This window comes from Molothrus aeneus, chromosome 14 (assembly GCF_037042795.1).
Source record: "Molothrus aeneus isolate 106 chromosome 14, BPBGC_Maene_1.0, whole genome shotgun sequence".
Lineage (NCBI taxonomy): Eukaryota > Metazoa > Chordata > Aves > Passeriformes > Icteridae > Molothrus > Molothrus aeneus.
The window spans coordinates 8,093,382-8,110,863 of record NC_089659.1 but is presented as its reverse complement, the minus strand read 5'-3'; the positions used below and the strand labels follow the sequence as shown (position 1 = coordinate 8,110,863).

The window sequence follows — 17,482 nt, the reverse complement described above, 5'->3', positions numbered from 1 at the left end:
AATCTTGCTTCCAAAGCAGAGAATACAGATTAGATACATGGTGCATGAAAGGATTATGCTGGGTCTATGTATAAAGAGGAGGATTACAGCACATATGGCTACTGACATGTACTCATGTTGTAAGTGCCTGCGGGCATCTCATTTGAAATATGTGTTAGAGTTGAATTTTGTTGGAGTTTTTTGTTGATATATATGTGGTTTTATATATGATAAATACCATTCAGGACAGTTATTTTGCTAGAAGTGACATTCTCAAATACTTGCCAGGCTGTCACATTAGCATACAGCTCACAGCCAGGCAGGAAACAGCTCTTCCATGAATGGAACCTCTGCCCTGTGATGACACTAATAGTACAGGATCCCAAAGGTTGCCTTGTCTGCCAGGCAGAGAGGGAAATGAGAGATTCTGACAACAAAGTCAAGAGAACAGCAAAGAACTTGCAGGGGAAGAGAAGGGGATAAGTTAAATCCTTTTCTTTGTACTACCTGCACTAAGGACATAAACAGAAAAGGATGAGAAGTAGACCAAGTTAAGACTGTTCTAAGTGCTGTCAGCACAGAGAGATGCAAAATTCTTGTGGCCCCAAATCTTACATAGATCTAAATAACATTGATGGAGTGAAGAAGATAGTTATCTTCTGTATAAATATTGACCTCATGGGTAGCCCTCCTTGGTTATCCAAGGAGTAGAGAAATTATGTCATATGAGACATATTAACACCATGACTATAATGCCATATTCCTTTTGCCAGTATAGAGGTAAGGAAATGTATGAAAGACCTTGTGTACATGCAGATTTTAAAGTAACATTGCTCCCACATTTTCCCAAGCTCCCTTCTCCTTAGCAACAGCCAAGTCTCTAACACAATTGTGTTGCCATTGACTATGTTGTCATGCTGATCAGGAGGGGAAAAAAGCCACATCAGATGTGCTCATATTTTATTTCACTCAGAAGTCTGAAGCTGCAGTCTGCCTTTAGGTGGATTCCATGAGAGACCTAGGCTGTGAGCTTGAGAAAAAGTGCTGTAAAACCAAAAAGTGCAGAGCAGGGAGGAAGTAGGGAAGGAAGGGTTTCAGGATTGTGGAGGGCGAGTGACATGCTGCAGAGTCATGAAAATGGTAATGAAGACTAGAAATATATTAACCATAACAGAATTCTGTAAGATAATCATATACTTTTCGAGTCCAATTATTTAGTTGTTACTACTAGGGAAAAATTAATCAAAATATCAGAAAAGCCATTTGTACTACACTAAGCTTGTGGAAAAATGTGGGCAATTATTTGAGAAACTGTTAAATTAAGATTAAATTATGTCCTTCTGCTTTGGAACAAGAATTACCAGATCAGCTTTAGAAATTGCATCGCTGCCAATGGATGAATATGATTTATGCATTGCTGAATTACATTTCTTTTAATTTTAAAAATCTTGGTTCTGTCTGATTTAACTTCTGATTTGATCAGTGTGGATAGAGTTTGGATGGATGTCCAGACAATAGGGCTGAGCTGATGCTTCAGAGGGAGGTGAGAAATACCCAGCCTAAATCCAATAGATAAAAACAAAATGTTTATCAGAGAAACTAATTGTGCATCAGGGAGACTAACTCCTTCCTGAGCCCTGTGAACTGCTGTGTGAAGAATGTGCTTTGATTAGGATTATTGCCTTAATGCAGACCTTCAATTCTTATGGGCCTCAGGAGGGCAATGCAGGAAAGCTGTTCTGTGATGTATGAAGTGAGGGGTATGAACTCTTGCATTCATACAGTCACATCATACATGAGCCTACATTTCAAGGAATTGGGAGATAATTAAGGAGATAAGCCATGACTGCTAATTATGCTACAGACAACTCTTTTTCCTTGAAAGATAAATCCAAGTTTGGAGATTTGTTTGAGGGTTTTTTGTTTTGTGGGTTTGTTCTGGCTTTTTTCCAAGCTGATACATTATGAATCTATTGCTTATAAAACTTTTAAAGTTTCTATTTTAAAACATTTAACATCTATCAGAAAGATAGTTATTTGTTTATACAGCCTTTAATATTATAATGTATCTATGGTTGCCAATATTTGAGGTAATCATTATTATAAACAAGGGCACAATAAGAGAAATGCTGTGATAGTTCTCCAAATGATGAAAAGGGAAAGTGTATGTAGTTTTTATTTATAAAAATCAGATTGCATTATCTTACTGTAGCCACTTTAAGGTAAGACAGTTTGCTTTCAAAATGTTGGATAAATCACACAAGTCAGTATCACATCATGACTTCTCCGACCATATGCTCCTTCACAAGGCCACTGCTGGTCGTCATCCAACATCAGTGTGCAAAAAATTGGCATGACATACCTTATCAGGTAGGTTTCTGTACATTACCATCACATTAGATTGCACCTAAGTTATTCCAATGTTTGCTTGTAATTTGCTAGGTGAAACAGGCTGGTCTGTTGCACCACCCTTCTGTGGAAAAAGGGAATTCACGAAGTAGAAAGCTGTAAAATTTGACATTTCTTTCACATCAGAGAACTGTGGTCACTAGGATTCCTTTTGGAAAATTAAGAAAACAAAAGTGGTAGAAAGAATTGGTTCTTGTAATGGGTGAGTCCTGACTAAGATAATCAGAGGAACAGCCATCTCTGAGAAGAAAGGGAAAATCCATACAAGATTATTTTTAAAAGAAACAGGTACAGTTGTGAGGAGATATGAATAATTTATAAAGATTAAAGTCTAGGCTTCAGAATGTACTTACAATAAGACAAGTCTTAATCTGAATCCCCTCAATTTGTGGTATGGTGTCTTACAGCAGATAGTAAAACATGCTTGTTCTAAATCTTATGAAACAATAATTATAGTAAGTAAATGCAATTGGCAGTGGTTGAAATACTAATAACACACTGCATTTCAAATATTTGTTTAAAGTGACTTCAGCCTGTTATTCTACTGCTAGAGACAAACCTCACTCAAATTGCATTTTTCTACTGCTGAAATGTTCTGACATTTCATTTTGGTACCAAAATTAGGAGTAATTGCTAATAATTTATTCACCAGAAGGTTTGCTATTATCAGCTTTGTTTAAGTCAGATGGAGATTAAAAAATAATTCTCTTTCTTGCAAACTGCTGGGCAAATTTCATCTGCTTTATTAGATGTCATTATCTTGTAAGAATTACATGAGATTCTTCTTATAACAGAAAAAAATAACCAAATATAATATGGGATTTATATGAATTTTTTATTTTAATTGGCAGAACCTTATTTATATCTATTATCTCTGTAACATACTATAAGCTTTCTGTTCCACTTTCAAGTAATGTTGACATAAACATTCATGCCAAGAAAGGAATAAAGCTTGTGAGTATAATATATATATATTCTGTATATTTAGCAGAAAACTTGTAAGGAATTTTTAAATTTATTTTTAATTTTGCATTAACCCATGCAGTGCTTTTGGCTGCTCTGATTCATAATATTGAGAACTCAGAGACAGGTTTATTAGGAAAACACATATATCCACTGTATCTCTACACTGTATTGAATAATGTAAGATCACTTCTTAGCTCTTGTGAAGGTGTGCTGTTTGAAATTTTAAAGAGATTGAAGTATGTGAGTAGCTCTAAGCTATTCCTTTTAGCTACTATTTTGATAATTATCTTTTCTTTATAACATATCTCACTGATCCTCAGTTTTACTTGTTTCAAAGGATGGGAGGTGTCTCTTAAAATGTGGTATTTCTACTTAGAAAAATTAAAAGAATAAAAAAGATAAATAGCTGCACATTGTAAAGTTCAAGTTACTTGCTGGCCTCTGGATGGAACTCCTTCCTTGTGCACAGCATTGTCCTTTTTCAGTGCTAGGAAATGTACAATACACTACTTGTAGCCACAACAGAAAAGATACAGAGGATCCAATTAGCTTCTTTCCCTGTGTAATTTAGGAGTTACATTCATTAGGTGATTAAAATTCAGATAGAGCCATAATTACATTTATTAACATACAAATTCACTTACATTTCTTATTTTTAACCTGCACATTGCTGCTTGATCACCAGTGGTAGAAGAAAATGTAGTTATATGTTAGTTTATAATGAATTTGTTCTTGCTGGTAAGCACTGGAAATGTGATGCAATGTTTTAATTTCGAACACTGCAAGAGAATTTTAAAATCCAAGTAATTTATTTATTATAGCAAGCTTCCTGTAAACATTTGCTTTAATTTTTTATTCTAAAAAGTAGCATTTATTTATTCAAAATTTTTACTGATTTTCCTTCCCTACACATGAAAATTAAATGCAGAGATTTAATGTTTTAGATCAGGTGCTTTCAGGCAACTGCATACATGCATCTATCTACATGTTAAAAACTCAGTAAATATACTGCCTTTTTCAGAGAAAAAAAAACTTGAGGAAATAGACATTTCTCTTCCAGAGGTAATTTCACAGTTGTGGGGGTTTGCTTTGTTTTCCTGATGATATTCTGCAGGGATACTTGGTTGGAGTTCTATGCAAGGATTTCTGAGATCAATGGAAAGGTCATTGGCTTTGAACTGAGGTCTCAGGCATGGAAGAATCTATTCACTTGTGTGTCAGAGCCAGACCAGGAAAAGGAAGGAGAAGGGTCCCAGGTGTCCATGGTTCAAATCACCTGCTCTCAGCACAGATTAGAGATGTGTAGAGGCAGTATGTGACTGAAGAACGGGGCTTGGGATCCATCATAACCATCCCATTTTCCCCTCATCAGTATGCCAGGACATGAGTGCAGTGCTAGGTACAGGAGCCAAACCCAAGAGTGTCCAGAGCTGCTGTGACAATGTGCGGGTGCAGGCTGGTTTGCAGGGTCCAGGTGCTGTGACAATGTGCGGGTGCAGACTGGTTTGCAGGGTCCGGGTGCTGTGACAATGTGCAGGTGCAGTGTGGTTTGCAGGGTCCGGGTGCTGTGACAATGTGCAGGTGCAGTGTGGTTTGCAGGGTCCAGGTGCTGTGACAATGTGCAGGTGCAGTGTGGTTTGCAGGGTCCAGGTGCTGTGACAATGTGCGGGTGCAGTGTGGTTTGCAGGGTCCAGGTGCTGTGACAATGTGCGGGTGCAGTGTGGTTTGCAGGGTCCAGGTGCTGTGACAATGTGCGGGTGCAGACTGGTTTGCAGGGTCCAGGTGCTGTGACAATGTGCGGGTGCAGACTGGTTTGCAGGGTCCGGGTGCTGTGACAATGTGCGGGTGCAGACTGGTTTGCAGGGTCCGGGTGCTGTGACAATGTGGGGGTGCAGACTGGTTTGCCGGGTCCAGGTGCTGTGACAATGTGTGGGTGCAGTGTGGTTTGCAGGGTCCAGGTGCTGTGACAATGTGCAGGTGCAGACTGGTTTGCAGGGTCCAGGTGCTGTGACAATGTGTGGGTGCAGTGTGGTTTGCAGGGTCCAGGTGCTGTGACAATGTGCAGGTGCAGACTGGTTTGCAGGGTCCAGGTGCTGTGACAATGTGCGGGTGCAGTGTGGTTTGCAGGGTCCAGGTGCTGCAGAGGGCTCCTCTGAGCACAGAGCAGCCCGGGGAGCTTGGCCGGGGAAGCCCTTCCCGCAGAGCCCTGCCAAGGGCTCGCAAGGGCACAGCTCCGCCTGCTGCTGAGCTGGCTTGGCTTCCTAGCACTGCCAGAGTGTGGTACAGACCATGCTGCATGGCTGTTGTCTCTGCAGGCTTTGCTGCATAACTTCTAGTTGACTGGAGAGATAAAAATAATCCCTGACATAAATCAACTTCATTCTGCCTCAGGACATAATTTAAATACCTTCTCCTGGGTGTTCTTCTCTTTTTATAAAAGCAGCAAGTTCACTCTCCAGCCTTCACACTCTAATTCTAGAAAACATTTCACGAGGGACTGCCACAGTGAAGGTAGAGCTATTGCTGCATGAGGATACAAGGAATATCAGCTAGGGACACAGTGGTGGGAAATGGAAAGGTATTTTAGAAAGGCTCTTGAGTATTTCCTTTCCCAAGATTCTAGGGCCAAATAGATGCTTGAATGTGCATACCTTTATGAATAGAGGTAAATGATGCTTAAATTTATGAATAGAGGTGGACAAAAATTTTGAATGATTTTTAAATTTTAAATTAGAATAACAGAGGTTTGAAAACACTGGGACCATTCTTGAGATTAGGTTGAGATAAAATTGTTTCAACTGAAATATAGGAAAAATATGAAACATTTTCCAAGTTTTTAAAGGAAATATCTTAACATGCTGAAAATGAAGTTTTTCATCTTTTGAAACAGAAATACCATTTTCCACTTACAAGTTAATATAAATTGAATAGTAAAATATGTGTATATGTGTATTTTTTTAAAAAGTCACAAAACATTTTATTTTTAATTAGATGTAATATTTCAGATTTATCCTAAATGGAAATTACTGGGGTTTTGTTTTGTTTAAGAAAAAAAAAAAAAAGTATTGCATGCTTTCTGTATGAACTGTGTTTTGTGCTTCCTTTTTGCTGACATTTTCATTTTTTTATTGAACTGGAAGAAACTTCACCTGCTAAATTTTGTTTATGAAATCTTCATGAGACACTGTCCTGGGAGTTTTCAGGTGACCTGTGTGTTTTCAGGGGACTGTTAGTGTATGAGGGTGTAGCTCCTCCCAGTACTGTGCCAGTGCTGGACCTTGAGCCTTGCTGCATGCTCTGCCTGTGCTGTGCTCTGAATCCTTGGGACAAAAATACAGTGGGTAGGGATCTGTGATTTCAGCAGGCTGTTCATGAAAAGTAGGATCTCTTAATTCTAGTGTGATTGTGGGATACTTGCATGAGGCATCATTAACTCAGCATACACTGAGTAAAAGAGACCTGGTCACAGATCTTTTCCTTCTACTTTGTGTTCCTATTCTTTTCTTTCCTGTTCCTTGTTCTCTTGTCAGCCATCAGTTCATTTCAAAATGATCAAAATGTTCATCTAAAGTTACAAAGCAGGTGATGAGAACTCCAGATGCCCTATCAGACTCTCATTTTCTCAGGCTGGTCTGGGCAATTCAAAGGCAGAATCTTCTGATCTGTAGCTCTTCTGCCATTGACCCTCTATGGCTGACTTGGGTGAATGCTTAGGGATTTCAGAAGCTGTTTTGCTCAGTCATCATTGTCACTCTAACAGTGTCAGCCTCTGGAAGCTCAGAAAGCTGCTGCAGTCTCCCAAGAAAGGCTTATCAGACCTTTCCTAGGAGAAGGAAAGGAGGTGATGAAATCAAGTGTCTCCATTCACAGCATCACTCGAGCATGTAAAGGACTACAGATTGGGTGTAGGATTCCTATCTCTTATAGGCAATTGTTTGGATGTTTGGTTTTTGTTTTGTTTTTAATGTCTTTTAAAGAAAAGCTATTAGGGTTGGTCTAGTAGCTGAAATCTTCAGCATGGAGGTGACATTATGGACAGTGAAAAAATTTACTAAGAACTTCTGTCGTCAAAACAGCTAATAAGAGTTTGCAATCTGAAGAGACAAACGTAAGCAAAGAGAGGGAGTGCTGTCAGTGCAGTTTTACAGATGGAGAAGGGGACAAACCTTGATTCAGAAAAGTATGGAGGCAGATCCTGATTTTTAGCATTACCAAATGTGTACATTTAACATACTCTGTTTGATCCTGGAAATGCTTTATGCCTACGCATTTCTAATTTTAACTGTTCTGATTTTTTTTTTACTATCAAAGAGAGGGGCTTTTATAGTTTCTCTTCAAACTGATTTTTTAAATATGCTGGAGCATCTCTATTCTCAGCACAGATTTTCAGTATATTTTCAGCAGTTTTTGTATAGGTGTGTGGGCTCCCCTTCCCCTTTCCTCTCCCCCTCGCCCCCCCACCCCAATTTTAGTGCAACTGCAGACATCCAGCAGAGAGAGAAGCAGGAAAGGACAGATTTACATACATTGGCTGGCTGTGCTGACTTTTCAATACAAAGTAGCAGTGTTATTGTACTGCATCAAAGTAAGAGTCTTAGCCTGGAAGGGATGTTTCATTGACATTGAACTGAAAATATAGGCACAGTGTAATGGATCCTAAAATTGGCTGGACTGTTTCTGGATGCCTGTGTTCAGTATCCATATAAAAATCCCTGTACACAGCATATAATCAGACTAATGAGGTGAGACCTTGTCTTAGTAGTATAATCTTTAAGACAAGTTCTAGCAGTCAAGCAGGAAATCAGAAAAATAAATGGTACATTCAAGCTACTTGTCTTTGTCCAGGGCCCTGGTAATAGTTTGAACTGAATGATACAGCACGTGAAGAGGTTTTTTCCTCACAAATGCCTTGACACACTCTAGTGGCAAAAGCTTGCAGTGCCATTCAGACCATGGAGCCCAGTTCATTTCTTTCCTTTTTGATGTGAAGCAATAGTTACCCTGGATGAAAATTTAGTTGATCAGTATTTAAAGTAATCTGGCAGCTCAGAAACAGCCATTCAAGTCCTATGCTTTAATAAAACTTACATTTCTTCTTTATATTTTATATATAAACCACTGAATCAGGAATTTTGCTTGCTTGACATTTGTACAGAGTTTTGAGCAGCACACTCTGACCTGAGTCATTGAGGCATGGCCATGATATTTATGCAATATATGGAAGTCAGTAAACAGCGCCTATCCACAAGTCCTCAACACTTATCTTTTAATAGTAATGGATACAGATCTTGGGCAACTTCATCTTTTAATCAACCCTCATTAAATGCTACATCAATAACCACATTAAAAATGTATTTCTAGATAAGCTTTAAAACCAGTGGTTTTAAAGTGGTTTTGCTGATTGAACTTATCATAAATGATTCACTGTTTTGTCTTCTGAGAAGACATAATGGACCACTTGGCTGCCTCAGTTCTCTCTTCATTTTTACTTCAGGGCTATGCTGTGGCAAAATCCCTCTGGTAATACAGTGAAGAATTTAAATATATACTTTATCATCACAGTCCAACCTATGGTGAAGTGTTTTCTCCAGAATCAAGAATTTTCTGTGGCAATACTTTTGGGTTGACTGTGAGCTAGTACTGATCCTCTGGCCTCATTGCTGATACCATTTGAGCTGAAGGAGGATGGAGTATCTCTCTGCATTTTACTGTAATTTACACACTAACATGACTCAAGTATTTCATTTAGCACAACTCAAAATATCCCTTCCTCACCAAGATTTGCTGTTTTGAAACTCTCAAATAGCTGTGTCACAATGAAAACAAAAATCCCATTTTCCACAAAACAAAAACATAGAAGCATCTCTTTCTGGTTTAATGTTTGAATTTATTATTGCTGCTTAAACAATACAAGATTACATGTCTCTACATGTATCCATCTACTTGTTCATTAATTCCGATTATTCTCTATTTCAATGATTCCTTCTATTCTTTCTTCCTTGGGTGTTACTTTTTGGTTATCTGGACATAAAAGAGCCACATAGATATTTTAGACTGGCTCTTGCTGCTGTGCCTCTGGAATTTGTTAATTTTTTCTTACTAAATATTTGCTTTATATGGGAAAGTTAATCTAGTAAAAGTAAATGTACTATCTAAATGAGGACCATTATATGAAAATATGCCTTTCCCAGTCTCTGGAGGTTCTTGCTTTGGATTTAAAAGTGAGTACTTCTTAGGCTGGTGCAACTCAATCATAAATATTGGGAAGATGCTGACTAAAAATTAGAGCTGGAGTGAACAAGTAAATCTCTCATTGAAGTCAAAGGGAATACTGCCAATTTACACTGGGAATGAATTAGACCTTGGGTTTTTTGCATCCTCATTTGACCTGTTGTCCTCAAATAGCATTGTCAGACTAGATCTATCATAAATTTCTAGTTATGTCATAGTAATTATGTCATTTTTAGTGATTAGATCAGCTTTAGAGGGTTTTTTATTCTTTGTGCTGTTGCCAAGTTCCATGAGGACAGAAGCTATGAATTAGGTTGGAGCTCTGAATTCTTTTTTCTTGTGGAGTAGACAAGGTACTTCCAAGACCAGGAACCTGTTGTGCATACAAACATATCTACATGCATTTGGGCAATATATTATTTTCTCTCACTGTTCTGTAGGGATATCATTAGCAATGGAATGGCATTTACCCTACTCTGGTAGCTGTGCTATTATGAGATCCATGCTCCTGGTTAGCAGAGCTGAAAGGAACCAACTTTGGGAACACTTCACTGCTTGTTTAGTCCAGCAACACTGGTCAGTGTATGCCTTGTGTATCCTGGATTATAAGTATTCCTTTGTGTAAGATCCCTTTTTGATCTCAACCCTAATCCAAGCAAAGAATTAACCAAGTCATAAGAAAAAATAAGACAGCAATGGATGAGTGAGCATCGAAGATCACCACCTTGAAAGATACAATTGCTTGTATCTAATGAGACATCAGCTACTCCCTGGATGTCTGGGCTTTGTAAAGATGCAGCATCCACTGATGCAATAATCAGTGGTGAACTTTTCAACTTTTGATAATTAATGTGCTTGCTTTGTCCATTTTTGCATTTTAAAGTAATGCCAGATGACTCTGTAATTCAGTTTTGCATCTAGGTTAGACTCCCTTACAAACGAATGAACATCTCAGTATTGCATGTCAGTGCCTTAAAAGTCCCCTCAGGGGCTGCCTTGATGGAAGGATTTTTTTCTTTCCTTAAGACACAAAGGATTAGAACTGCAGCAGAGAAGTTATTTTCTAGAGAAAATTTGATTAGTTTCAATGGACAACAAGCAAAAAAATTAACTAAGCGTATAACTAACTTGATTAGCTTTGGGCAAATAATCTCAGCCACATGAAGGATTTCTATCTTCTAGTGCAGTCAAATGAATATGACTCTCTTGCACTCAGAACCAGTTTAGACTTAAAAAAAATACAGATCTTTTGACTGCCAGTGTAATAAAGGAGATTAGTTGATAGATGATTCCATCTGTTATGCCCAGACCATACTTTGCAGTGCACATTTTACTAGCTATGTAATCTGCTATTTCTTTGCATGGTGTGAAATTAGGCTTCCTTCTTTCTTCCCTCTCCCCTGGACAGTAAAGAACTTTACAAAAAGCATCAGATAAAGGTGTTTTGGGCTGTGAGATGACATGCTGTCTTATGTGGCTGTGGTTCCATTCTTTTAGTTCAAGGAGGTTTTCATTTGGAAGTGTTAAATAGTTCTTCTTTCTGTTTATTTGAGCACTTTGGTTACCATTATGAAAAAGGCGAGTTTATGTCAAAATTCAGGGAAATATATTATAAAAATGCAGAAGAAAGCCAGTGTATTTCAATTTAAAAATTCTGTCAAGTTACTCATTTATTTGACCCATGACTCTGCAAAGTCACTAGATAGACAAATGCATTATGCAGATAGAGAACTGGAGACAGAGGTTATGTGATGCCCAAGGCCATGCAGTGAGTCAAAGCTGAGCCAGGGCGGAGTTCCCTTTTTAGTGTGTCTATTAATAATACCAGCACAGACAAACTACATTAAAGAACTAAAACTGGGGGCTAGGTGATGTCAGCATGCTCTGCAAGACTGAGATATTGTTTGTTTCTGTCTAACTCTAAAATGGTGAAATTATTGGACATAAATATGACTGGATCAATATCTTATCTGAAGGCTTTCTCATACTTAAGGATAGTAGTCTCTTTCCTCCCTCCTGACTGAGACCTTTTGTTTTTATTTGCCAAACATAAAAATGATTTGTTTACCTTCGAATTTTGAATACTGACAGGTTAATACTATGTCTGGCCTCAAAAAAGACAGTCATAACATAAAAGATTTAGGGATCAATGTGAGGCAGGGTTAATGAGAGCCAAATTTTACTTGCATTTTCTATCCTTGATAGAAGTAGTGTTTATATTTAGTAGACCATTCCTGCATGGATATATCATATTCTTTGAGTTTTTATATTTTATCTAGCTTTAGATAAAGTTAGTGGCTTCAGTTACTAACAGGACATGGCAGAGGAAAAGATGTTGCATAATAAGTTGCATAAGTTGGAGTTAGGAGCTGCTGTATATCATTAGTATCTGTCAGTGACTTGCCTTAGTGACTTGGACTTCCAATTATAAATATAACTTTTGGGTGCCTTTGCTAGTGGTTCTCTTTCTTATGATTGCTAGCCTGATCATTATATGTAGTAAAACAAAAGTCAATCAAGAATCAGGAAGATTATAGAAATATCCACAAGAACTGACTAAAAGGTTGACATATTTGATGGGGACAGCTAAGGAATCCATTGCAGCTTTATTTAATTGAAGCCAATGTCTGGAAAGGCCAAAAGGTGGTATCAGGAATTATATTTAACTTGCAGCCTACAAAGCATTATCATGAAAATTCATGTAACATTAATGACAACGGTCAAATCAACTTGGTTTTCAAAAAAATAGAGGGAAAACTTAACATGGAAGTTAATTTTTGGTTCTTATTTCCCTTTAAATACATTCAAAACCCCCTAATCTATGCAGTCTCATAACAGATTTCCAAAATTCTTCAGAATATCAACAAGAGTCAAGATTGCTCCTTCATTCTTCTTTAATACTTTATTTGAGTATCTGAAAGAGGCTGATGTTACTGCATTTGTTATCTTAATCTTTGTACAGAGAGAGAAGTGATGTCAAAAGGAGCAACATTGCTAAAGTAATGGCACCTATCCATTCATCACACCCCAAGACTGATTTGTATCTCACTTAAATTAACACATATGACAGTGACCTAGAAACTGTCCAGGTGCAATTATAATGTTGCAGCGACTTGCAGAAACAGACATTGCTTTTGGTAATTGATCATTCTTCATCATAAAAACCTGATAATTACGTTTCTTGTTCCCATCTCACTGCTTCATTGTATTCTCCAAATTATAATTGCTATGTTTGATTTATATCTGTTTGTTCTTGGGCCAACATTTTCATAAATCTTAAAAAATTAATCTCCATGGTGATGTCTTTACCAATAGCTTTTGTACTCCTACCTCATTGTTACGATACCCATTGTGTTGTGAGTGACAAAAACTATCTAATGTTTTAATTAGGGACTGACCCATACTTATAGGATGCCATCAGTGCTGTACTGTCTCTAGTATCTCTATATTTAATGGCGTACCCTAATATGGTTTTGTCTTTTTCTTGGCTGTTTTACACTCAGAGTGTAAAATTTAATGGCGTACCCTAATATGGTTTTGTCTTTTTCTTGGCTGTTTTACACTCAGAGTGTTAGGTGGAAGGCTGCACTTTTGTTTGTCTCCCTGTCTCTTTGCACAGTCCTCCAGGATGTCTGTTACCTCTCCATTCCTCTGTTACTTCCACCCTGCTGTCCAGGCCCTGTAGCTTCTCTCTGAGCCTTCTCAAGCAGCCCTTATTATCCTGGTGCTTCTCTAACTATTATCAGGCTGTGGGCCAAGGCCTACTCCAGCTGGGGGATGATGTGGGAAGAAATGGAGATGGGAGGATTCAAGAGGAACAGGCTGCAGAGCATTCTCATCCTGCTGTTGCCATCTGGGAGAGGGCTGGGGAGTGCTGGTGCTGCCAGGGCTCAACAGCTCCAGGAAGACAATGCCCAGCTGCTCGGACTGCCCAAGCAAGGGCTTCCTGCCTCCTCACATACAGGTCTGCAGCCTCTCACCTCAGCTGCCCCTTGGCTGCTTATTCCTGCCTCCAATGAGACTTTCATTTCCTACTACATTTTCTCTCATTTCTGCAATTCTGTGTTATTCCTCCTCTAAACTGATGCTGCCACCCAACATACACCATCACACCACTAAATTTATTAGTTTTTTGTTGCAGAGCCCTGCTCTGTATGAATATTAAAATTCAGACCCAGTCCTTGAGTAACTTTTACTATTCACTTTTTGTTGATGATTCCTCTTTCAATCCAGCCTCAGCTGGATTTAATAGAATTAATTTGGTGCAAAGTGACAGACAGGAAAAATTCAACTGTCCCTTCAATTTTAATGAAGGGCTCAGCCATCTGATCAGATTGTTGCAGTGTAGTAAGTTACTGCATGTCAGCGGAGCCATTGAAACTATGGGTGCTTTTAGTCTAGCCAATTGCAGAGTGGTACAGGACCAATTAACCTTTTCTAAACTGATTGTTAAGCTGAAATTGTAGTGTAAACTTTAAAAAACCAAGCAAGCTGAATGGAATATAACTGGCCAATTACCACAGCTGTGTTCATGTACAGTATCATGTTGCAGCTTTAGTGTGTCTGAAAATGTCACTAAAATTAGAGGGACCCATGATATTTTGAGGAACAACCAAGTTTTTGGCTCATGTTCTGACTCTAAAACAAGTGTTTCTTTACATCAGCATGGGTTCCACTTCAGCCTTTGCTGTTATTGATATCCATTAGTCTTTTTTATATTCTGGTTTCTAGGCAAGGATCATCAAGTATGAGTTAGGCAGTGCTGCTGCTGAATTATAAATTAGTTCATTTATAGAGTAAAGTAATTTTTAGTATCTTGTCTGTGCCTGATTTGGTATATATGCATGCCAAAAAATGAGTGTATTAACACTCATTTTTTGGCATGCATATATACCAAATATGGTATATATTTATGGTATATATATACCATATATACCAAAAGTAAGAGTGTATGCTCAGTTGGGAAGGTCTGGAGAGTTGCTAATCTTTATGGTTCATATTCCTCCTCTAACAAAGACAAGGTTTTAAATTTCCAGAGAATTCCTGTATGCAACAGCTTGTTTTCAAAAGAAACAGTTAGGTGTCATCTGTTTTTTCATTATTCAGATTATTTCCTTTCTGCACATCTTGTGATAACAAGCATTGTCTTTTTAATAATAATTTTTATCAGTGCCACAATTTAGGACAACATTTTCTAAAATAAGCCCCAACAAGCACCACTTGAATGGTCGTCTGTACAGGTATAATTCCTGTATTGGGTTTATCTCACTGAATTCCCAAAAGACTGAATTCTGCACAGACCTGTCCTGTTGGTGAAACTTCCTTCACCTGACTTCTGTTTGTGCTGAGAGCAACATTGGTTTTTTGAGAGAGAAATGTGTGATCTAGCTTTACATGTGTGCTCTGTAACTTGTCTAATGACATAACAGTTTCTCTGTTAACAGTAAACAATTGAGTGCTTTGCTAACTTTTACTAAGACACATCCATCTTTCCTCCTGTGGTCTCTGAGAAATGTGCTGAATCTCAAGATTTCAAGCAACCTGAGTACTAATATTTGGGATTTGGTATAAAATTGAACTAAAGACTAAAGGATTGATACCTATTTATCATTCAGCTAATTTAGTATCAGGGATTTCAGTGAAACTGAGGCAGACTCACAAGCTGCATGAGAGACCCAGGCTCAGGTATCAGCATTATGTTCAAAGCAACATTGACAATATAATAGAAATTGCCTCAAAATTGTTAAGAGACTTTTAGAAATAAAAATACCACCTTCAGAGCCTGATCCTGAATCTAATAAATCTAAAGTACATTAATAGATTGAAATTTCACCATTCTTGCAGGGGTTACTTGGTGCATTCTGTGAGCAAATAAAATAACTGCATGATAAAATTGAGTCATTTTTAGTAAAGCTCTGGCTGCTGCATTGGTTTTATGCTGTCAATTCCTTTGTAGTGTTAGTGTACTGCTCTAGCAGCCTCAAGGTATTAAAGCAGAGCCAGAGCACAACACAGGAAGGCAATGTATAAACTGTAAATCGTCAGGAGCAGGGCTTTTTTATAACATTTCCATCTACCGTACATAAAACCATTCCCTGATTTGCATAATTTGCTGAGCTAAGTACCAAAATTAACGATATACCTTCAACAGGGAAGATCAGGCAATAAAATATCCACAGTTTCAATCAGGATTGCAAATCACAGATGTCCAAAAGATAGTAAAATGTAAAGTAAAATCCCAGACCCCTAGAACTGATCAAAATTAGTGTCAGTCATTGATTTCTAAAACACACAAAGAGAGGGTGAGTATAAATGTGTTACTTACAAGTGCTGAGGATTTTAGGGAATGAAAATGGAGCCCGGGAGCTGGAGACTGCCTGCCATGCCAGCAGTGTTGATTTGGAAGCGATGGACACAAATAAACATTCAGCAAAGCTTAAAAAGCTGCAATGCAAAGCTAGCCAAAAGTGTCCATGTCCTTACCGTGCTGTGGCTGGCAGGCAATCCGTGTCTGGGAGCCTTCAGTCCCTCTAATCAGGCTCCAGGGATTTTGTTTGCAAGAAAGGTTGTCCTTTAAGTGATGAGTGCAGGAAAACAGAGAAATAAAGAGAAATGAGCAAATTGTACAAGGCAAATAGCTGCAGGTCTTTAGCATGCTCCCTGCGTTTTCCTAAGCTGCATCTGCAGTAGAGAAAATATCCCAAAATAGCTCAGGCTGCCAATGACTTGCTGAAACCTGAGAAAGAATTGCTGAATTTAAAGATCTGGGTTGCTGTGGGTGTATGATTAAAGTGAGAAATTGCTGGCAGGAAGAACCTAGGATGAAACCACATGCTTAAGGAGTAACTTGTGAGTTCACTGATATCAGAACATGAGCTGACCTCTGATTTCCCCCTCCTCCACTCAATGCCAGTTAACCCTTAAGAGTTCAGAGTGGAAGAAAGTTCTTCAATAACAGAAGGAAAAGGAAATATGATTCAAAAAAACCTTTCTTTCACCTGTAATGTAGTGGCAATATTTTGCAGCAGTGCCCTATTTCCAAAATTTCATAGCAGTAAGGGAAGCTGAGGTTTTGCAGATCTCTGACTTCTGGAAAGCTCAGTCTGGTGTAGGGTATAAGCTTAATACTCACTTAAAGTTGTTTGTGGTCCCAAAGAGTGAAAGGAATTTCAGATAAAGTTTTGAGGGATGGATGGATGGATGGATGGATGGATGGATGGATGGATGGATGGATGGATGGATGGATGGATGGTGGCAGGAAGGAAGGCAGGAAGGAAGGCAAATACAACATTTAGGAACTTTTCTGCAAACAGTGACTTAAGGACAAAATGACAATATTTGCCAGAGTATTTGGCACAGTCTTGGAGGAGACAATGTCATCTCTATATGGTGCCCAGAACAAATTACAATAGTACTCCAGGTTGTTCTGGTCTGTAAGTGCTCCCTGTGGATCCCTTGTGCTTACACAGGTCACTAGAGCATAGTGTGCTTTATCCCAGTCCTCAACTTTCTCCCTGGCACTTTTTAATGGTACTTCCTTGATTTAGAAGAGAACAAGAAGCAGTTGGCAGAATGTGGGGTACATTGGCTTGACATCAGTTAAGTTTCCCAAGCAGTGCCAAAAGTAACCCTCAGTAACGTATTTAGGCCAGTATTAAAGCTGCCAGAGCATGGACTAGGAGCTAGTCCCCAGCTTTCTTTGTACTGATACTGAAAAGGGAAAAGGTTTCAGTACTGTAACTGGGTTAGATTCAAGCCACATGGGAATGGGTTATGAGAAGCTACTTCTTTGGAAAGCAATTGTGCATCTAAGATAAGAGCTGAATATCACCATTAATTCAGGATGTGCTTTTGGTTTAACATCAGTTTTTTGATATGTGCAAAAGAATAATGGACT

General features: G+C 38.4%; 1 protein-coding gene across 1 annotated transcript in view; it reads right to left on the bottom strand.

Annotated features, from left to right (window-relative positions):
• AMMECR1 (AMMECR nuclear protein 1) overlaps positions 1-16,240 on the bottom strand; it is a 95,992-nt gene extending 79,752 nt beyond the window's left edge. The window contains exon 1 of the mRNA XM_066559399.1: positions 16,069-16,240. Within this exon, the coding sequence (XP_066415496.1) occupies positions 16,069-16,240 (172 nt within the window). The remainder of the gene's footprint in view (positions 1-16,068) is intronic.
• Between the last annotated feature and the right edge of the window lie 1,242 nt (positions 16,241-17,482).